Consider the following 22752-nt stretch of genomic DNA (forward strand, 5'->3'; position numbering starts at 1 on the left):
GTATTATAGTTTTTTTAATTAATGTTAAGAGCTGTCTCTGCCTAGTCTCATTACCAAATCAGAATACTAAAATATACCTGTTTTTTTTAATCTAGGAAATCCTAAAATGTGTTTTTTGCTTGTGTCATTCAATAAACTCACACAAAGAATAAAAAATAAAGGAGATGTGTTACTAACGTGTATGTTTGTGGTTCAGTGAATGAAATCATCCCACATGCAAAGGCTACCACAAAACTCATCCATCACACAGCACACAAGGCATCTCTTTGCATAGGCTGTGCACATCCCAGCATCAGTGAGCCAGCCGTCTGGACCTTGAGTGTTCCACTGTTACTTCCATTATGTGTATGTAGTCCATAGTCAGGCATGAAATCCTAAATTGAAGGAAAATACCAAATTCTGTTCTACCAGTCATCTGTACAAAGCTCTGCAGCTTATAAAGGCACTCTTTCAGCAGTGCTGACTTTATAAAATGTGATTTATCTCAAAGTACCTTTTCCATAGAATCTGGATTTTTCTGGGCTGACTTAAATCAGGAAAAAATATTATTTCACTCGTTTGGAATGCCTTGGTATAAATACTGTTCCAAATTGAAGTATGGTATTCTGCTTGAGTAGGTGCATGTAAGAGGCAGTGTATTTATTCAGATAATTTTTACACCAAGTTTCCAAACTGTAAAAAGAATAAAAAGAATAAAATATGCAAACTTTCAAAAACAATTTATTTGAAGCAAATTTTTGAAAAAGTATTACCAATTGTAGGGGAGCAGATCCCTTTAAATCACGTGTGCACACGCACACACACAAACACACATACAAAAAAATACTTTTTTTCTTTGCTGACACCACCTCACTTCCTAGTTGGTAAAATGCAAATTAATTGACTTTCCTAAATAGGAAACAATTTTTTTTGAGCTTGCCCATAATCTGATAATTCTGTGGCAAAAGAGAACATACTTTAAGGAGTCTTGAGTAAACTCTTAAGAATATGACATTGTTTTATGGTGTTTAAACTTGTATCACTGTCATAATCCTTTATGATATGGTAATCAGTAATAAAACAGTGCAATGAACACCAATTAAGGAACATCAAATCAATGGGTATGCAGCTTGCATGCTGATTTAAACAGTTGCTGATTGGAATAAGTGGATTTAATATGTACTTATTTGCAGACTGTAGCTTTTCTGTCATCCTGCAGGAATTGGTACTTGACTAATCTAAGAATGATACCTACTTAAAACTTTAATGAGATACTGATGTGAGTCATTTTTTAAGTCCGTGTTCGGAAGTATTATGAAATGCTCAATGCTAACTAAAAATCTGCCCTCTACTCCAAGGACTTCACAGTAATTGTCATAGTGAAGAATATGTCTATATTTTATGATGTACGCATCTGATGTCTACGCTGTACCAAGATTCAAGCCAGTAGCCCGGTGAAAATATTATACGGTACTATTTAATATGCTCCCCCCAAGCCCATTGTTGACAGCAGAAACAATGTGAGTAGTTCATAGCCATACACATCAACAACTGCTTATACACAGTGAAACAGATTTGATCTTCCTTTGTGAGCTACCTGATGTCTATATAACCAACTTGCCTTTGTTACTTCTCTGTGTTTACGAGTCAGCCTGATGGTAAAAGGAAGCAAACTTGGAATTAATCGTATTCCATGTCTCAGCCAGACAGGCACATACACTCCTTAGACCTCATTTTTAACTGAGTGGCCTTCTTGGGAACTAGTACTCAGCAGATATTTCTCGTCCAACATTTGTACATCATTCAACTGCTTCTGTTCTTTGGGGCTTTTTGGCTTCTGTTTTTTTCAAACTTACTTGTTTTTATTTTTCCTGGTTTTATCCCTAGTTCTACTGTCTTACCCACTGGTTTTCCAAACTTTGGATTTTTTAGAACAGATGACAGCATTAAAGCTTTCTTTAGTTTATATAAGGTACTCTCATTTATGAAGCTGTGTAATCATATAAGTATTTTAAATTCATTCAGGTTTTTATCTCATTTCCTTTAACTGTCAGTGTTGGAACTAACGATTTCCATGTTGTTTAGTCTGATTTTTTTATTCCAGTAAATTCCTTGACCAATCTATAAACAGTTGATGCTTCCAGTCCACCTTACACAGGTACACAGTTCTGGTTCTTCTGAGTTGTAACTATAACATTTATTTAGAATATGGATTTTGGTGTCAGACTACCTGGTTGGAACTTTCTCTTTGCCACTGCTAGCATTTTGATCTTAGGAAAGTTATCTAATTTCTTGTGTCTCAGTTGCCTCATTTGTGAAATAGGGGAAGATAATAATGTACCTGTTACCCCACAGGGTGGTGAAAATTAAGCCGGTTAATTCACATTAAATGCTTAGCAGTTTTACGCACATAATAAGTGGTAGTTATTGTGAATACTACTGTCCATAGTTAGAATACATGGGAGGGGAGAGGAACAGATGGGTGAAGGACAGGGGGAGGATGGTATAAATGAGGTTTTGGGCTGGGCGCGGTGGCTCAAGCCTGTAATCCCAGCACTTTGGGAGGCCGAGATGGGCGGATTACGAGGTCAGGAGATCGAGACCATCCTGGCTAACACGGTGAAACCCTGTCTCTACTAAAAAATACAAAAAACTAGCCGGGCGACGCGGCGGGCGCCTGTAGTCCCAGCTACTCGGGAGGCTGAGGCAGGAGAATGGTGTAAACCCAGGAGGTGGAGCTTGCAGTGAGCTGAGATCCGGCCACTGCACTCCAGCCTGGGCGGCAGAGTGAGACTCTGTCTCAAAAAAAATAAATAAATAAAAAATAAAAAATGAGGTTTTACCCACTTTTGCTTCTTTCTCAAGAGATGGTCTCTATATTACTTATAGAATTTCTTCAAAAGCTGTAAACACATAGAGGATATACTAAGGCCACCAAAAGTACATTTGATCATTTTATATAACAGATGTTAAGACACTGCTTTGACCAGGCACAGTGACTCATGCCTGTAATCCTAGCAGGTTGGGAGGCCGAGGTAGTCAGATCACTTTAGGTCAGGAGTTCAAGACCAGCCTGAGCAACATGGTGAAACCCCGTCTCTACAAAAAATAGAAAAATTAGCCGGGTGTGGTTGGGGTGTGCCTGTAGTCTCAGCTACTTGGGAGGCTGAGGTCGGAGGATCACCACCTCAAGCCCAGGAAGTTGAGGCTACAGCGAACCAAGCTGTGATTGTGCCAGTGCATTCCAGCCTGGGTGATGGAGTGAGACCCTGTATCTAAAAACACAAAAAAAGAGCCTGCTGTGAGCCAGGCAGTGGGAATGCCGTGATTTACATGGCCTAGAATTTACATTTCTAATAAGGACAATTTACACATTAAGTCACCTATGCCTAGAAAGTTCATTAAAGTCTTGTATTTTCATGGCATCTGTTAGTAGAAGTGAATTCATCACAGCTAGTTCTTGATTGTTGTTTTCCTGTTACACGTACTCTGATGTGCATACTCTTAGACTTTATCCAAGAGAGGTGTTGGGGAAGGGGGAGGAAAAAGGAAGAATAAGGTAACAGAAGAGATGGAGGGGTGCCCAGAATGTTGATAGATAAGCAGATGAGGCAATGGCCTGAAGATAGAATTCCAAAAAGATGCCATTCCTTCCTGATCTATATGGGAGGAATGAAACATACAACAATACTATATGTGAGTAAGGCCCATCCTCAGAGGCCTGAGTCCAGGTCCATCACTAAGGGGTGCAGAAGAGAGCAAATTATCTTGTGTCCTTCTCCACCCATCTTTCCCGAAATACAAAGGGGAATTCTTAAAAGGAAGCACCTAGAGGGAGGATGTGTGAAAAGAATACAGTAGTAGTCATTTGCTTTATTGATACTGAAAATTTATGGACTAAATATATAATATAAATATTTTCGGTGCACCACATTTTTCTTTCACATTTGAAATTTCCGTGAGTCTTTGCCTACCTGTAGCAGCAAGTAGACCAAGGACCCGCGGGTCATAGGCTTGAAACCTGAATGGTTGCTTCATTTGTTATGTTCCAGGGATGGCTGTGTATCCGAATGTGTTTTGAAAGACAGTTAAGGCCAAGAATTAGCCTTGGCATTTAAAGTCATCTATAGATCTACCTTGTGCTTTCCTGCAGAATCCATGTAGAAGACATGTAAAAGAAGGTGGAACTGCCTTGTGGCTTTGGAGAACGAAGTGTCTGGTTCTGAGCTCCTTTCATCAATTTTTTCTACGGGGGGAAAAAAAAAAAACAAAAACAAAAACAAAACCTTCCTTTTATTCTAAATCTCCAAGAGATGGCATTGTGGCAGAGTGGTTTAGAGTGAGCTCTGGAACCAGTCAGCCTAGGTTACCAAGGCGTTACCTTGCCCAAGATAATCATTCCTCTCCTCTGTCTCCTCATCTGTATTTACTGTCTCAACTGTTACTACATCACAGGGTTGTGGTGAAGATGAAATGAGAGAATAATATAAGCACTTAGAACAGTATTTGGCACAAAGGAAGCCTTTATTATGACCTACTTTGCCTACAGTGTAATTACCTATTACCTACAGTGAGCAAGGCTAGCGGCAAAGTGCTTCATGTGTGTCACCCTGGATCATTCTGAACCTGGTCAGAGCTAGGAGAGAGAGAGCTGGGCCAGAGCTAGAAATTTAGGAATCATTAATACATCAGCCAGGTGTTCATAATCTGTACATTACAGAGCCAGGGCTCATGGAAGAGCTGAAATCAAAGGCGGCATTTTGTGTTTGTGAGCATATGTGAATTTTTCTGGGAAGAGAACCCAAAACTTTCACCAGTTTACTCAAAGATCTGAGACCCAAAAAAGATTAAGACTTGCCATCTCACAGGAAATATGGTACTACTCATGCCGTGTGTCCCACGTGGGTCTTCTTCCAAGATAAATAATCAAAACTCCAGGGAAAGTATTTTATGACTGCAGCATTTTACTAGAAAGTAGTGGAGGTTTTTTTTTGTTTTTTGTGGTTTTCTTTTATTTTGAGACAGAGTCTCACTTTGTCACCCAGGCTGGAGTGCAGTGGTACAATCTCACCTCACTGCAACCTCTGCCTAACGAGTTCAAGCAATTTTCCTGCCTCAGCCTCCCAAGTAGCTGGAACCACAGGCATGCACCACCACACCTCGCTAATTTTTGTGTTTTTAGTAGAGTTGGGGTTTCACCATGTTGGCCAGGCTGCTCTTGAACTCCTGACCTCAAGTGATCCTCCTGCCTCAGCCTCTCAAAGTGCAGAGATTACAAGTGTGACCCACCTTATCCAGCTCCAGAAAATAGTTTTTTAATGGACCCCCTTTTATATGTCTAGCACCCATTTTTATAAGAATTTTATTCTATAAATCAAGTTTCAACTTCTTAGTAGATCGAAGAATGACTTTTCTCTAGTGTCAGAACATACTCGTTAGTTTTCAAAGTAATTTTTTACAACCTCATATGCATTTCAGCAATTGTTAGGTACATTAATTTTTAAATATACTGTATTATTTTTATGATTATTATTTCTAATGGCTTCTTCCAACATGTCTGCATTTTTTTATTATTTCCTGTTGTGGTTTATATAATGATGTTTATATTGTTGCAATTATTACTTTTAATAATTATTTGAACCTCATATATTGACATATCCTTTTAACTTCATTATTTAGAACCAGGTTTTTGTGGTATTATCAGAAAGACTTTCTTCCATGCCAAAATATTCCTTGTTGTTTTTCCCTCTTTGTCTCTTAGTTTTAAGCTCTCAGCCTCACAATTCTCTATGATATAAAATGCAAATGAAAAATCTTGGTATCTTTCTCAGTACAGATATTTTTTCTTATGGTTGGTTTTTAGTTTTTTGCAAAACTTGTGTTAAGTGTTGCAAATATTTAAAGTATCATGTTACTTTTGACCGGCTATATATTTTAAATGTATTTTCTACTTTGAGTTCTACCTCTGATGTTCTGGTGACCCAAAGACCTACCTTTACCTGTAAATCAGTCTACAGTTTTTGCATAATTGATTCTCTGGGCAAAAATAATCTGATTGGCTGATTAGAAATAATTTTGTCCACCATTAAAACGGCTAATCCAGATCAGAATTAAGTTGTGTTCTTTATTTTGGTTGTGCAGGACTAATGTAAAAGCAAAGGGTTTACTCTCTAACAGTGATCAGCACTATTAATTTTTGTAAACTAAGAATTTCCATAGAAATACTACCCTATGAGAATCAGAGACTCCAAAAGTTTTGATGGCACTTTCTTTATGTTCAAATCATCAATAGAGCTATTACAGGGCTCTACTAGTTTATATGGCATGTAAAGTATATAGCATATAGAAGGAATTATAAAGAAATTATATGACGGTTATGCAATAATACATTTTTATTTTAATGTTTAAAAGGTAAATTATTGCCGGGCGCGGTGGCTCACGCCTGTAATCCCAGCACTTTGGGAGGCCGAGGCAGGCAGATCACGAGGTCAGGAGATCGAGACCATCCTGGCTAACACAGTGAAACCCCGTCTCTACTAAAATACAAAAAATTAGCCGGGCATGGTGGCGGGCGCCTGTAGTCCCAGCTACTTGGGAGGCTGAGGCAGGACAATGGCGTGAACCCAGGAGGCGGAGCTTGCAGTGAGCCGAGATTGCGCCACTGCACTCCAGCCTGGGCGACAGAGCCAGACTCCGTCTCAAAAAATAAATAAATAAATAATTTTTTTTAAAGGTAAATTATTTTTATTATAATTTCAGAATAGTACCTAACACCATATCTTCTTCACCATAATTTTCCTTGCATCGTATTATCAATTAGCTGTAAACATGCTTATTTTTAAATGCAATTCAAATGCCTCTAATAGAATCCTGTGGCAAAGTGAAGAATCCTTTCATATACACAGTACAGATGTGTCAAAACCATATACAGTTCTGTTTACACACATGACAGAACCACCACACCTGAGTGGCCCAACTGAAAGTTACAGTTTCCATCATTCTGTTGGGAGTTCTGCTACCATTTGCATATGTCAGTAGTGAAAACCAATCAGCATAAGCATCTTTGAAACGCAATTCTAGATCATTAAAGATGTATGAATTTTGACCAAGCGAGGAGATTGGAGGCTGATTAAGAATATATTAGGTCTCTACAATGAGGGAGGCATTTATGTCTCAGTTCAAGGGGAAAGGTATAGCCTAATTGTAGCCTCATGAAACAAGTGGACAGGGACAGGTACGGGCACAGAAAAAGATTCAATCTTAGTCCTGACTGTTCCTACACACCTTTTGTGAGGAAAAAAGAGTCTATTCCGGTAGGTTTCTGAAAATAAACAGGATCTTACAGGAGTCCCTGTTTCCTAATGGGCTATATATGTGATAAGTCATTGTCTATCTGACTTGCAGTCAAGAGATACTGGATAATCATTTTCTAAAGAACTTATATGTGCCTTTTGCACATATAACGTCAATATATTACATTTGCTCAAGAGTCTCAATTTTTCTTCTTTTTGCTTATTTATTAACTTTTAAAGTTTTGTTATTTGTAGATCTCATAGTTGTAAATTTCCAAAGTTCTTTAAGAATAAAGAATTGATTCCATTTGTCCTGCTCAGCTATTATCAAGGAGAATGTTGGAAATGACGAGAGTGGAGTGCATTCCAAAGAATCTGTGAAAAGTGGTGTTAGTTCAGTTAGTTGAAAATGCTGAGTATTTCCTGGAATCATGACTGCATTTGCTAAAAACGTGAATAGACTGCATTTTTAGGAGATATGAAGTGCATCTCTGTCGTATGATGTGAGTCTTATGTCAGCTGCAGCTACTCAATTTGCATGTAAATTCTGAAAATTTTCTTGTCCCATGTGACACTTCTGAAATGTCTGTCTGTTCTTTTTTCCTTTTTAATTTCCCAAGCTCACTATTTGGATAAGATAGTTAAAGGTACTGTATACTTGCTCTTTGTTGACATATCTACATGTATATCTATATATAACCGTGTATCACTAGGTTTGACAATAGACTGTTTTCCATGCATATTTTTGTAAATTACAAATCAGACTTAAATTATGTAAAATGCCTTGGATTTAAAGTATTGAGACTTAAATGTCTGTGTCTCATTTTTATAATTTTGGGTTATGACAGATTTCATTATTTTGTAAAAGCGTTTTCTCTAGAACCAGAAACTGAAGATAACGGTATATTTGCTGTTTTTTGGTTTTGGGAGTTTTTTTGTATCTTTCTTTCTTTCTTTCTTTTTGCTTTAAGATCTTCATTGTTGGCAATTTAGCTTAATGAGCTTTAAATTCTAAACTAAAGAATCACAAATACTCTTATCACAGAATAAGAAATTGTCAATCTAAAGAAGATTCTGGTTAACATGTTGAGAGAAATCTTGTTTATTTCATACAGAAACTTCTTTGGTTTTTTTCTAAATGTTTCAAAATATATGTGATATCATAATTTATGTCTTGTTATTTTTTAAAAGCTATAAATACTGTACATTCTATAAAAAAAGAACTGATAACCTTGTTCAGCAGAAAACAGCAGATTCTCACATCTTCAGTTACCGTAGAAATAGATGGAAAAAGTTTTTTCAGAAGAGAAAATTCCCTTCCCTTTCTCCTCAGATTACCTACTTTCTATTCCTTGTTTGTGCTTTTCATTAGAATATGAAAATATTCATGGCAATATCCAGGCTTTCATATACCAAATCTTACGTGCAGTCAGTCAGCTGCCGCACCTCCTTGTCAGTGGGGCAATTCAACCTTGCATTTTCATTAAAAACAAAACAAAAAAACACATCCATCAAGAAGATTCACCTTTTATTTATTGAATAATCCATAAATACAGACGGTAATTGTCTGAGCGAAAAGAAGCAGCAAAATTAATCTCTTCCTGACCTGATGGTATCCATAAGTGTTATTTCATTGTACTCTTCCACTAGAGACAGTCAAAATAGTCTTCTTTCTGTTAACTCTGATCTTAAGAGACAGAATGTCTCTTTACGATATTTTCTTTTCACGTTCCACAGTGGAGGAGGGGACACCAATATATGAATAATTCTTCTAACACAGACTTAAAATAAACATCTTTAAAAACAGATTGTTCCCTTAAATTTTGTCACTGGAACAATAGTAGCATTCAAATGATAAGAAGCTATAAAACAAACCCCAATTGCTGTAGCAAGTGTTTTTATTAATATGTTTTATACCAAATTATAAATAGCTGTGTCCACAGAGATCTGATGAATAGCCAGTTATTCTTAGAATTTTAGAGCATTTCTCTCCTCGCTTCTGTCAGTGTCATATCACACCCATAAACAAGGACACCAGAATCTACCCAAGTGTCATCCTCATAAACAGATCACGTTGGCTGCATGCCAGATATCATCAGTAGGAAGTGGCAAAAATTGTTTTTTAAAATGTCATGTTAGACTGAAACAATTATAGATTTTGGATATATTAAATTATTTTAATTGTTTCCCAAATTTTCCCTCCTTGCCCATAAAAGCAGACAAGATAGGATATAAAGGTAACAGCATAAAAGCCTTAGGGAGATTGTCACAAAATATCACTCTTCGCTATCTGTCTTGAAGCACGTCACTACCGTGTTTTTGTTCAGTCTATCAATGTTTTATTGTGGTCCTTATGGTATTTCATTTTGTCCGTCCTAAGTAATCCAATATGCACAGCTATTACATTTAGTTGGAAATCCTGTCGGTCCTGTCCCATCCGTATGCAGCCTGAATCCTAATGTTTGTTAGAATAGATGCTAAGCTGCTTCACTATTTCCTGGGCTTTGCTTATTCTGTGACAAGGAATGTACTCTTGGCATAAAGTATAGTCATTAATCCTGGCCTATACTTTGTGCAATTATTTAATGCACTGTAATTTCACATGAATATACGGCAACTCTGAGGCCAGATAAAATTAATGTTCTCTTTTTAACATCATTCATATCCTTATACCCACTTTCATGCTTTTGGAGTTTGAGGGAATTTTTTTAAGCAACAAGGTGTTTTAAGAACGCATGTCCTGATAAATGACCAGTAATGTTTAAAACAGATTACAAATCTAGACAAGGGATTCTGAAATTATTTTGTTGAGATGCTTTTCCACACCACACAATATACCTTGTTGCTTTGCTAAAGGGAAACAATGTAAGTTAATTTTGTCTGGCCTGCAACTATTTAGTGGATCGTTGCATATATTTCTGTCCTGCACAGGTAAGTGGTGTCTCAAGGGTCAGGCCAATCAAAGATGCCACTTGGATAAGAATTAGATTCCATAGATAATGTTGCTGTTTCTATCCATGTGCAATTACAGTATTTGTGCTGTTTATAAAGGCCTGTTCCCACTAAGTGTCCCTTATCTGTTTATTTTAGGTACAAAAACTCAATACTCAAATCACTGGTGTTTTCCTTCTTTGTCTTGACAGAGGGTTGTCCTGGTCTGTGCAACAGCAATGGAAGATGTACCCTGGACCAAAATGGCTGGCATTGTGTGTGCCAGCCTGGATGGAGAGGAGCGGGCTGTGATGTAGCCATGGAGACTCTCTGCACAGACAGCAAGGACAATGAAGGAGGTAAGAAATGCTGAGCATGAACACAAGTCTGTGCCAGAGCACAGGTTCATAAGTGACAGTGAGTACATAGATATCTGTTGCCAAAAAAAAAAAAAAAACCGTGATCCCCATAGATTAGATTGATTGAAAAATGTATGAGTGCTGATAGAATGATTTTGCTGTCCATTTTTCCTGAAACAAATGCAAGATTATTATCGTTCGGGGAAAAGGCAAGGTAACCAAGCTACTGCATAATGTCCATTGTTCTCTGTTCCTTTTCCTGGTCCCCAGGTGACTCTTCTCCTCAACCACAGTATTCAGGGCTCTGTGAATTGGGAGCTCCAAAGCAGTGTTTTAATAACTAACATTCCAAAAGATGCAAAGAATGTTCCAGCCTCTTCTGTTGAAAGGCATGGATGGAAAAAAACAAAACAGTAACAGAGAACAGTCCCCTGGAAGCTGTACTCTAGTGACATTTTATCCTTAACTTGCTACTTGGTTAAAAAGATGGTGAGATTCCACCTAGTTGAAGCCCTTGGTTAAGAATAATTCTTTTCCTTGCTGAGCTCAGCCTCCACGTACTCTACTTTAATTTCAGGGGATAGAGTGAGAGTTGGTGATTACCTCTCTGGTGATGGAATAGTTGGCTCTGATAGCTGTTCTGTTTTGTTTTGTTTTGAGACAGAGTCTCGCTCTGTTGCCCAGGCTGGAGTGCAGTGGCGTGATCTTGGCTCACTGCAAGCTCCGCCTCCCGGGTTCACACCATTCTCCTGCCTCAGCCTCCCGAGTAGCTGGGACTACAGGCCAGGCCCACCGTACCTGGCTAATTTTTTGCATTTTTAGTAGAGACGGGGTTTCACCGTGGTCTCAATCTCCTGACCTCGTGATCCGCCCACCTCAGCCTCCCAAAGTGCTGGGATTACAGGTGTGAGCCACCACGCCCAGCCTTATTTTGTTTTCTGAGATGGAGCTTCACTCCTGTTGCCCAGGCTGGACTGCAATGGCACGATCTTGGCTCACCATAACCTTTGCCTCCTGGGTTCAAGTGATTCTCCTGCCTCAGCCTCGCAAGTGGCTGGGATTACAGGCATGAGCCACCATGCCTGGCTAATTTTGTGTCTTTAATAGAGACAAGATTTCTCCATGTTGGTCAGGCTGGTCCCGAACTCCCAACCTCAGGTGATCCACCCACCTCGGCCTCCAAAGTGCTGGGATTACAGGCATGAGCCACCACGCCCGGCCAGCTGTTCAGTTTTGACATAGCTTTAGCACTGCATTTTTAGGAGGGCTGGAGTTCCTCTCCAGGCCTCTATGGACACTTGACCTGTGGGTTAGATTGTGTTTCCCTACCACTCCACCAACCCCAGCCATTCTCCCTGCTCTTTTTGAGACTGTACACATGTACGATAAAGCATTGGTGACAGTGTAGGTTTTGGAGCACACAGATCTTCACTGAACCATGTAGTAATTATGTGACCTCAGACAAAATTTGTAATCACTTTAACCTCAATGGTTGCATCTATAAAGTAGCAATAAAAGAGTTTTTGAAAGGATTGAGAAAATGCATGTGAAGTATGTAGCATATTGCCAGGCACAGAGCCTGCTCTGAGTAGCAGCTAGTATTATCCAGTTTTCCTTTATTTGCTTTCAAAAGTGCTCATCTCGACTAAGTGAACTTCGTAGAAGGTTGTCAGAGAAGCTTGAATAGCCTCTACCTTTCTATACCTATAGAGGGCCTCAACTACTATTCTGTAGGAAACAGAGCGACCAGAACCAACCCCTCAACCTCCCTTCCAACCCAAAACACACACACACACACACACACACACACACACACACGCCAGCCTGGGCTGACAGTCATTCTCAAAGCAAATGTTATTTGTGCCTTATTCTTCTGACAAGGCGCTGCAGTTCTCTCCTTTAGTTTCTAGCAGACTGTTCACTGTTTTCTCTTAACTTGGACTGTCAAGAAACTTGAGCCACGAATTCTGAGCTAAAGCCTTTCCTTTCTGCTCCTGATAGATTTAGGTGGCCCCTAGCCTTCACAGCTTTTCCTGCTCAGGAATACCTTGTTGCCCCTGACTCCTCTTAACCGTGTGCTTTATAGACATGGCAGCATTAATCCTCTCAAAACCACAGTACAGATGGCACCTGTCTTCATTACTTTCCCCCAAAGAACCCCCTATTCCATGGCTGCTATTGCCTAGGGAGGAAGGAGAGCTTCTCTTTCTCCTTGATCTTATAGTTCAGATTTTGCTTCTAAGAGAAGATTGCATTGAGGAGGTTACAGAGTCTCTCAGAGGGAAGCGGGCTGCAGGACCAAGTCTGCAGAGACACTGCCGACTAATTTAGGGGCTAATCAACTCTTTAGTATTGTTATCAGCTAAAGAGGTTTTTCCTTTTCCTCAAAATTTATCAGCTGTGAATTGGCCTCATTCCCCTTTGTTTATTCTGATTAGCAGGAAACTATGCTATCTCTAGGCTCCCCTCTCAGAGGGGAAATCTGAGCTGACAGAAGACCTCCTGCGGATTCTCTGCTTATCTCACATAATTTGTATTCCTGCCCCTAACCTAATTTTGCTGATCTTCTAAGAAGAAATCTCAGTGCCAGCCTTCTTATGCCCTGAGATTGTAACCTGGATGCTTTATAACCTAAGTCAGCAGGTTCTTTGAACTTCAGCATAAGCGACATGTATAAAGACAGTATTTTTCACACCAAACCCCAAATCAGAACACGAAAGATGGCAATGAAGGATGTCAATTATATGAAGACAGTCTAACAGAGTGTTTAAGAACTATAAATCCAGTCCTTATTTAGACCTAGAGTGGATTTTATTAGACTGAAATTCTAGGATATAAGGTGACTGACTGTAGTGTTACAGATCCATTGTCTAAGTTTAGTATCAAAATGGTGACTTATCCAGAGAGTAGCTAAGTGACTTGATTTAGCATATTAAGTAACTCAGGAGGAGAGGGTGAAGAGTCCAGTGTGGCCCTAGTCAGAAATTGAACACTTCCAATAAATAGCTACTATAGTTTGAACAATTTTATAGAACACAGTGTTTGTAAAAGAAGAGCAAAGGAAGTTGCGTACCATTCCCGGAAGTAAAGAAGTATCAAAAAATTTTAGAAAAGACATCCATCATATAGGGAGATCTTGAAATACTTTCTTAAGCCAAGCATCTTCCTTCCCTTGCAAAATTTATTTTACTTCACCCAGTCAGGTTTGCCCCATCACCACTGTTGAATGCTAAAGATTTTAAACACCTGAATCTCCCTAAATAGGTGTTCCTCCTTGCCTTTATGTATATCTGTTCCCCTTTATCTCTAAAAAGCTGCTTTAGAAGGAAATTCTTTATGAGGAATAGGAAGAACGTAGATGGGGGCAACTTATCTTCAGCCACTTTTAACACCCGTGCTGCTTTCCAATAGGCCCTTGTTTCTTTTCAGACAAACAGCTGCCATGTATGCTGGGTAACTGTAGCTTTTCAGAGCTGAGGGCAATCTGTTACCCATAATAAGGGCCCTGACAAAGACCTCCACTCTCTCTGAAATCAACAAGGTGTCCCCCTCATCTGCTTCTCAAATCCAGCTCCAAGTACTAAATAGGGGCTTTGGGAGCAGATCATTTTGACAGAGGCAAGCAATGGATTACTAGATTTTTAAATCACACTGTGGAAATCAGAAACAATTCTCACTGGACCAGATAATTGTGGATAACCTCACCAGTTGGGGCATGTAGACACTTTGGGAGCAACTAGTTGCTGTCCTATCCTAGTTGAGAAAGCTTTTAAAGCAAATGATCACCAGTACCTACACGTGGCTTGTAAATCTTTCTTCTTCAACTCCAACTTTACTTATAAAGACAACAGTCCCCTAAGCTGAGCCATTTGTTGCTCATATCCCAAAACACTCTGATCATGAAGTTGCTGAGACCAGAGAATAGGAAGGTAAAGAGACGGGAGCTGCTCACTCCTGAAGGACATGCAATCTGGAGTGGGGTTTAAGACAGTTCACCACAGTCTTCAGGTCCTCGAGTACCTCTTTTCACCGGCCATTCGCATTGAAGTCGGCCCTGTCTCACGGTGAACCCTACCACAGACTTCCACTCCCCCTCAACAGGAAAACCTCTTTTTTGAAGGTTCTACTCGACCACTCGACCATTCTTACCAGGAAAGACCCTGGTCGCACATGTGAGAAGTTGAGCTCAAACATTATTACATGTAAAAAAAATTATTAGCTTATATCGCTAAAAAATTCAGATACAGTTGCACCCAGGTGTTCAAATGATGACACCAGAAACTTAGGTATATTCGTCTGTTAACTCTGCTTTCTTCTACCTTAGAATCATTCTCAGGCCATCTCTTCCCCAAAAAGGCCACCACCAGCTCTGAGTCTACATTTCTCTTCCTAATAACTCTACCACAAAGAATACACCTTTCTTCATGGTTATGTGTGGCCTGGGCCTGGGCCTGAGCCTGACTCTCATTGGTCTGAATTAGGTCACCTGCCTAAAGGAAAACTGAAGTGCTGTCACCAGAAGAAAGGGGCTTGGATGCTGGGCAGGCAGAAAAACAGTCTACTATAGGAATAAGAATAGCTGTCATAGCGTTCAGCGTTAGTACAGTCAGACTGTGTCCTGCAGGAACTCGCTCACATGCTGATGGACTCTCACTTTCAGAAGGAATCTTCTCTCTGTCTCCTCCTTCCTTGCCAAGGTGTAGCCTTTTGACTTGGCAAGAATACCAGTGCTGAACCTCTGATGTGCTTTTTGTGCCCAAGATTAGCAAGCAGCTATCTCATTCTCCCCATGTACTTTTAAAAGCATCATTGCTTTTATTTAGCCTGCTGCGAAGACTCTCATTTAGCAAGGGGTTGCTTGACTTTAAATAGCTCTCCAAATGATGGTCTCACTATGCAAGCACCAAAAGGCAATAGCTTGCCAGAGATAATTCTAGCTCTATGGAAACTTAAGATACTTTTTTTTTTTTTTTTTTTTTTTGAGACAGAATCTCGCTCTGTCACCCAGGCTGGAGCGCAGTGGCCGGATCTCGGCTCACTGCACGCTCTGCCTCCTGGGTTCACACCATTCTCCTGCCTCAGCCTCCCGAGTAGCTGGGACTGCAGGCGCCCACCACCTCGCCCGGCTAGTTTTTTTTTGTATGTTTTAGTAGAGACGGGGTTTCACCATGTTAGCCAGGATGGTCTCGATCTCCTGACCTCGTGATCCGCCCGTCTCGGCCTCCCAAGGTAAGATACTTTTTTAACAAGATGGTTTCTCCACAATGCATTGTCCCTGGCAGTTGTTACCATGCTCCCATCTTCTCCAGAGGGAGATCTAGTCAGTTGCCTTTGCCACCTTGCTTCCCTGTCTCGTCCTCCAGTGACCAGCTCCCCTGTGGGTACCTGAAGCATGAGACTCAAGCCCTATCCTGGAGACTGGCTGGTTGAGGGCACAAGAATGACTTTAAAAGATTCATACTAAACTTTTTGCAAGAATGATGGAATACTAAAGCATAACTCCTTCCAAGAATACCAGTAAACAAATAGAGTTCTCTTTTTTTTTTTTTTTTTTTTTTTTTTTTTTTTTTTTTTTTTCCCGAGACGGAGTCTCGCTCTGTCTCCCAGGCTGGAGTGCAGTGGCGCTATCTCGGCTCACTGCAACCTCCACCTCCCAGGTTCAAGTGATTCTCCTGCCTCAGCCTCCCAAGTAGCTGGGACTACAGGCGCCCGCCACCACGCCCAGCTAATTTTTGTATTTTTAGTAGAGACAATGTTTCACTATGTTGGCCAGGATGGTCTCGAACTCCTGACCTGGTGATCCACGCCCCCGCCCCCGGCCTCCCGAAGTGCTGGGATTACAGGTGTGAGCCACTGCGCCAGGCCTAGAGTTATCTTTTATCCTTTAGAATTATTACTTTGTTGGGGTATATCAGGAAGATGTACCTAAAACAGGCTATTTTTTTCCAAGTCTGTAGGGGCTGATGACAGTTGAGAAGAAAGTATAAGTCAACTGAGGTTATTCAAAAATAAGAAAGATAGAAATAACAAATAAATAATTAGATAAATAAGCAAAAGAAGCAAAAATACAATTCAAACTGCAAGAAAGCTGGGTGCAGTGGCTCATACCTGTAATCCTACCACTTAGGGAGGCTGAGGCAGGTGGATTACTTGAGCCCAGGAGTTTGATATCAGCCTGGCCAACATAGCAAGACCCCATCTCTACAAAAAATATAAAAATCAGCCAGACGTGGTGGCACACGCCTATAGTCCCAGCTACTCAGGAGGCTGAGGTGGGAGGATTACCTGAGCCTGGGGAGGTCAAGGCTTCAGCGAGCCATGATCGCGACACTGCGCTCCAGCCTTGGTAAAAGAGTGAGGCCCTGTCTCACACACACATACACAAAAACAAACTGCAAGGAAAAGTAGGAATGTGCTGTCAGTAGAAAAGGGGAGTGAAGGATTGAAAACAAATGGATGAAGTATTAATATAAACATGAGAATGAGTATAATGAATGGAGAGATCTATATTTGTAGATTGCTAAATGAAAATCAGGAAACGTTTGAAAATAGAATTTTAAAAAATCTTGCAGGAAGATGGACTATTACGTTCTCTAAAAACAGATTTAAAAATAAAAAATAATGAAATGGCAGGAAACAGTACTGGAAAGGAAGCAGGGGAGAGGGAGTTTAAAAAAAAAAAAAGAAAAAATTACAAGAGATCACAAGTACTTCCCAAAATGAATCCAGATACTATCAGACATAGAGTGGTCTCAGAGTCTTAGAGCGTTACGCTGTATGATTCAGGTAGATGATGGTTTGGGGGGAAATTACTATTAGTTTGAAAGACTCTACTGGATCCTATCTAAAGGAGGGAGGAGATTCAGGTTACTCTGAACCCTTTGGCTATCCACAGAATTTTTAGAGGATAGTGAATCCCATTCTGGGGGAAAAAATCCAGCTTCTGCCCTGTGAAGCAAAGGACTTCAGTAGCTTCCTGCTAGGACTCCAGGAACATAAGGTTTAACCACTACATCTTAATGGGTTTTAGAAGAAGAGGAAAATCAGAGCCACACGGGTTGTCACTAAAAGTCTCCCCTCTTTTTTTTAAGATGGAGTCTCACTCTTGTTGCCCAGGCTGGAGTGCAGTAGCACAGTCTCAGCTCACTGCAACCTCTGCCTCCCGGGTTCAAGCAATTCTCCTATAACTGGAATTACAGGTGCTCGCCACCAGGCCCGTCTAATTTTTGTGTTTTTAGTAGAGAGGGGGTTTCACCACATTGGCCAAGTTGGCCTCGAACTCCTGACCTCAGGTGATCCACCCACCTAGGCCTGCCAGAGTGCTGGGATTACAGGCATGAGCCACCACGCCCGGCCTAAAAGTCTCCCCTCTCTTTTACACCCGTGGCCATCAGCTGCCACCTGATGCTTAAGAATGTAGACGTGGGCACTGCATGGCATCTCTTTAGAAACAGGCCTCCAGGCTCCACGTCTCTCCAGGTTGAGAACCCCTGCATTAAGGCAAGGGGTATTATTAGTAGTCCTGGCACACAGGTAACTACACTCTCATTGTCGGAAGAGTTAGCCACCATCAGTAACTTGGTGGGCATCTTTCTACTTTTTCGTCAGTGAATTCATATGCACATTTATGTTATTAAACTTAAATAAATACTGTTCTAAATTTGATTCTTCCAAGGACAATATCTTTGAGATTTTCATGCCTAGACATATAGGCCCATCTCATTCTTTACAACAGAAACATGGTGTACTAATTAATTTCACCTCTGCTACACTGATAATAATTTAATTGTTTGTAATTTTTTTGCTCTTCATATAGAGACAAATCTGTAGCGAATTTGTGTGTAGGTGTGAGTGTGTATCTGCATATAAATCTTTGTGTAAATGTACAAATATTTCTTTAGGATGGATTTTTAGAGATGAACTTGCTGGTTCAAAAGGAATTTTAATTTTTAATTTTGATAGCTACTGCTCGATTGCTTTGCAAGTAGGTTTCACCACTGTACACTTCATCAATCTAAGGGTGTTTATAGTCTATATGTAATCATTGTAAGTAAACAAAAATGTTCAACAAAATGAAAAATATCAATTTTGTCTGATGAATGAAAATGACCCCATTTTTATCATTTTAATTTGCATTTTCCTAATTACTAGTTAGATTGATGATCTCTTTATATTTTTTCTTTTTTTTTTTTTTTTTTTGCTAATTGCTTATTTATTTCCCTTCTTTTTTTTTTCTATTGAGCTGCTTGATACTTTCTTTTTAACTCTTAGGACTTCTTTATATATTCCACGTATTCTTTGTTAGGTGTGTTGCAAATATTTTATCCCAGGTTTTCACTTATCTTTTAACTTTGTAATTTATGTTGCATGAAGAAGTTTTCAGTTGATACGACATAAATTTGTCTGAGGTTTATCTTTTTAGTCATGACTTCTGGGTTACATGTCTTCCTAAATAGAGCCTTTCTGAGATTAGACAGTGTATTATACATAGGATTTCATGTAATTTCTTCTAATACTCTTTATAATTCTGTGGATTGCTTAATATTCAATTAATCAAGAACATTTTTAAGTACCTATTGGAGTAAAAAAGAAATAGGAATTCAAGGATTAGCATAGTGTCTGAGGGTAGGGAAAGCATGATAGACAAAAAACGGGGCATCTCTCTTATGCTTCTAAGTATTTTTAACTGTTTAGAATTAACAATCTTTAAGAACTTAATTCAGTTTTTCCTTCATTTAGCAAATGTATTAAATGCCTGCTTGGTGCCAGCAAGTGTGCAAGGCTCTGGGGATACGACAGCAGCGATGGATAGTGAACTAGATGAGCCCTCAAGGAGCTTAATGGGACAGTTGTCTGAGATGATTGCTGAAGGAATTGAGGGCTATATGGAGAAGTAAGAGAGAAGGTTAGAGATCTCCAGGCAGAGGAAATGATTCTGGTGAAAGGTCTAGAAGCCATGTTAGGGAGTTGTGACTTTACTCAGAAGGCAATGGAGACCAAGTAAAGGAAGCATTTTAGCCAGAGAAGTGAAATAATCAGATTTGGTTTCTGCAAGGTTACTCTGGCTAACATGTAAAGAATGGATAGTTGGGGCAAGACTGGAACCTGGGAAAACACACTGTTGTTAGGAATTTGTCAAGGAGGACCATGGTGGCCTGATGAGTAGTTTCAGGGAAAGAGAAAGAAAGACTGATTCAAGAGAGATGTGAGATGAAGAAAAGCGCAACTGATGCTTGATTAGGTGGAGAATAAAGGAAGAGACGAGGAGTCAAGGATAACGTTCAGGTTTCTACTTAGAGAAGCTGAGTGGGGTGGATGGTGGAACCATTCATTGAAATAGGAAGTTGAACAGCAGCGTGTTTGGAGGAGATCACATACAGACATGTTAAATCATATTACACATGTTAAGCTTTAGATGACTGTGCAATTTCCAAGCCAGATATCTTGAAGGCAGTTGGTGGCTTTGCAGTTCAGGAGAATGACCAGCCTGGAGTTGAGGGCTGAAGGAATTGAGGGCTATATGGAGAAGTAAGAGAGAAGGTTAGAGATCTCCAGGCAGAGGAAATTAATATAGTGAAAGGTCTATAAGCCATGTTAAGGAGTTATGACTTTACTCAGAAGGCAATAGAGACCAAGTAAAGGAAGCATTTTAATGATTAGCATTGAAATGATGTGAACATGAGGTCCGAAGTCACCAGGAGAGCACTGATGTAGACAACCAAGAATGTGTGGAAAACCTAGCATGATCCCAATCCAGAAATAATGCATATTTCAGTTTGTTTCATGCATATTACAGAATGTGACTGAAAAGAATAACAAAAGTTACACCTGTATACTTTTAAAATTCTGAATCTCACAAATAAAATATTACATGGAAATTTCTAACTCAGACTTAAAACTCGGAGGTTGAGGCGTGGGGGGAAGTACCAAATACTGTTAGGGAAGGACAGTGGGTATCAATTATCATTTGAGTAAAAAAGAAAATTCATGACTTTTTATCCAGTCTGTAAACCAAGATTTGAAAAACAAATAAAAATATCCATAGCTCCTTGAAAGAAGAAAGTGAGAGTATTGACAAGCAGCGTAAAGCCAGCATAGAAGGTAACCTAGGAAAAGACCTTTAGTTAAGAGTTTTAATAATCTAACAAAATGTATGTTGTTTAAATTTGCCAGAAAAAAAAAATCAAGAGTGATGTAAAGAAGAATAGGAAATAGGACAGGATAGAGACCTTGAAGCAGGACCAGGGATGGGCAAACTGTGGCCTCTGAGCCAAAGCCTGATTTTCTTAATAGTTTTATTGGAACACATTCATGCCCATTCATTGACATATTGAAGGCAGAGTTGAACAGTTGCTGTAGAGACTGTATGGCCCACAAAGCTGAATGTATTTACTCTTTGGCTCTACAGAATAACTTTGCCAGCCACTGTAAAAGACCAGTGAAAATGCACAAAGAAAGACAAGAGCGTGTTTAAAAATAATGGATAGAAAAGCTAACGAGAGCAATAATATTACGGACTGAGCAGAGGGAAGCATAAACAGTATGATCTGGTTTACATCAGAGTACCACGTAGATTGCAAAGCCTGAACGGAAGAAAGACAGGCTCTTAACTGATCACTGCAGTTATTATTCAGCGGGTTTTGAGCATTTCTGATTTATGTAGATTTTTATGATTAATGCTATTAGATATGGCTTCTTTACCAATATAAATGTAAACTAACCTAGTATTCCTGAAACTCAAATGGAATCTCGATGATTTTTGAAAAGCTATTCTACAAAGACAATTTTACTACACTATACATTTGGGCAAGTGGGTAATCAACTTAGTTATACTAGATAGCCTTAGCTGTTCTATAAATACAGACCAAAAAATGAAAAATGTTTTCTCACATTATAGGAAGCCAGATTCATAACCATCCGTCACTTGCTTGGGCAAGTTACTGATAAACTCTGCAGAAAAATAACAAACAGTGTGTCCCTGCACCTTGGCTGTTGAAAATGAGATTCTTTCTCTGATTGATGTTAGCAGAGAGGCTTGTAAAAATGCATTTCCAACTGATTAGTTCAGAAAGTGTCAATCTCATGCAGTTTTATGACCTGCACACTACATGCCAGATGTACATTTGCTTTTTATAAACTAACAAAGATGAATGACTAAATTTGAGCATTCCTCTTTGGCAACTGTACCATCTATTGCCTAAGGGAAGTCACTGTGGGAGCATTATGGCCGGGGAGAAGAGGGTGAGGAGCACGTAACCCTTAATTTACCAGATTAATGGAGATAAAATATAATATTTGGAAATACTTTTCCTATTGAGTCTTTTCTACTTTTGTTGAAGAATGACTACACGGGAAAACCTGCAAGAATATCAGATATTTGTGGTGTTACTCTCCCAATCATTTGCAACCATTCTAAATCCATCGAGTACGAACTAAAGGTACCATATCATAAAACACATTTGAAAGATTCCCCATAAACATCAGCGTATAACTATGATTGGGATGCAAAGGTTGAGGTTTTTAAAATTTTTTCATTTGTTTGTTATTTTGGGTTTTTGTTTTTGTTTTTGTTTTGAAACAGGTTCTCTCCCTGTCACCCAGGCTGGAGTACAACGGTGGGATCATCCTTCACTGCAGCCTCGAACTCCTGGGCTCAAGTGATCCTCCCACCCCAGCCTCCCAAGTAGCTGGGACTTCAGGTGCACACCACCGTACCTGGCTAAGTTTTGTAACTTTTTGTAGAGATAGGGTCTCGCTATGTTACCCAGGCCTGTCTTGAATTCCTGGGCTCAAGTGATCCTCCCATCTCGGCCTCCCAAAGTGCTGGGATTACAGGCATGAGCCACTGTGCCTGGCTAATTGTTTTTTTGAAGCCAGAAATGATATGGGAGCAGTAGGTCTACAGTCTACTACTTCAGAAGTCCAAGTCTTAACAACTATGCTTCTATTTCTTTGAGAGAGAGGGAGGAAAAATGTTTTACATTATTATTATATATCCTCATGAAAACTAAGCCAGTAGCATACTGTTGTCTTTCTTCCACTAGAAATATTGAGAAATATTTATGCATTTTTCATCTTCATGCCCTTTTTCCTAGGAAAGTAATATTTTGATAAGTTTATATAAAATTTCCAAATTCAGTTTCATTTGATTTTCTTTTTCTTTTTTTTTTTTTTTTTGCTTTGAGATGGAA

The 22752-nt window shown here is 39.5% G+C and overlaps 1 protein-coding gene across 18 annotated transcripts in view; it reads left to right on the forward strand.

The window, feature by feature from the left end:
• Nucleotides 1-22752, forward strand: part of TENM3 (teneurin transmembrane protein 3) — a 1046942-nt gene that overhangs the window by 955112 nt on the left and 69078 nt on the right. For 11 of the 18 annotated variants that reach the window (XM_008000348.3, XM_073017739.1, XM_073017738.1 and 8 more), the window contains 2 exons: nt 7892-7918; nt 10415-10561. In XM_008000348.3, coding sequence (XP_007998539.3) covers nt 7892-7918; nt 10415-10561 — 174 coding nt within the window. The remainder of the gene's footprint in view (nt 1-7891; nt 7919-10414; nt 10562-22752) is intronic. The other 7 variants (XM_073017743.1, XM_073017744.1, XM_073017745.1 and 4 more) reach the window with 1 other exon arrangement.

Source organism: Chlorocebus sabaeus, chromosome 7 (genome assembly GCF_047675955.1).
Source record: "Chlorocebus sabaeus isolate Y175 chromosome 7, mChlSab1.0.hap1, whole genome shotgun sequence".
In the NCBI taxonomy this organism is placed as follows: domain Eukaryota; kingdom Metazoa; phylum Chordata; class Mammalia; order Primates; family Cercopithecidae; genus Chlorocebus; species Chlorocebus sabaeus.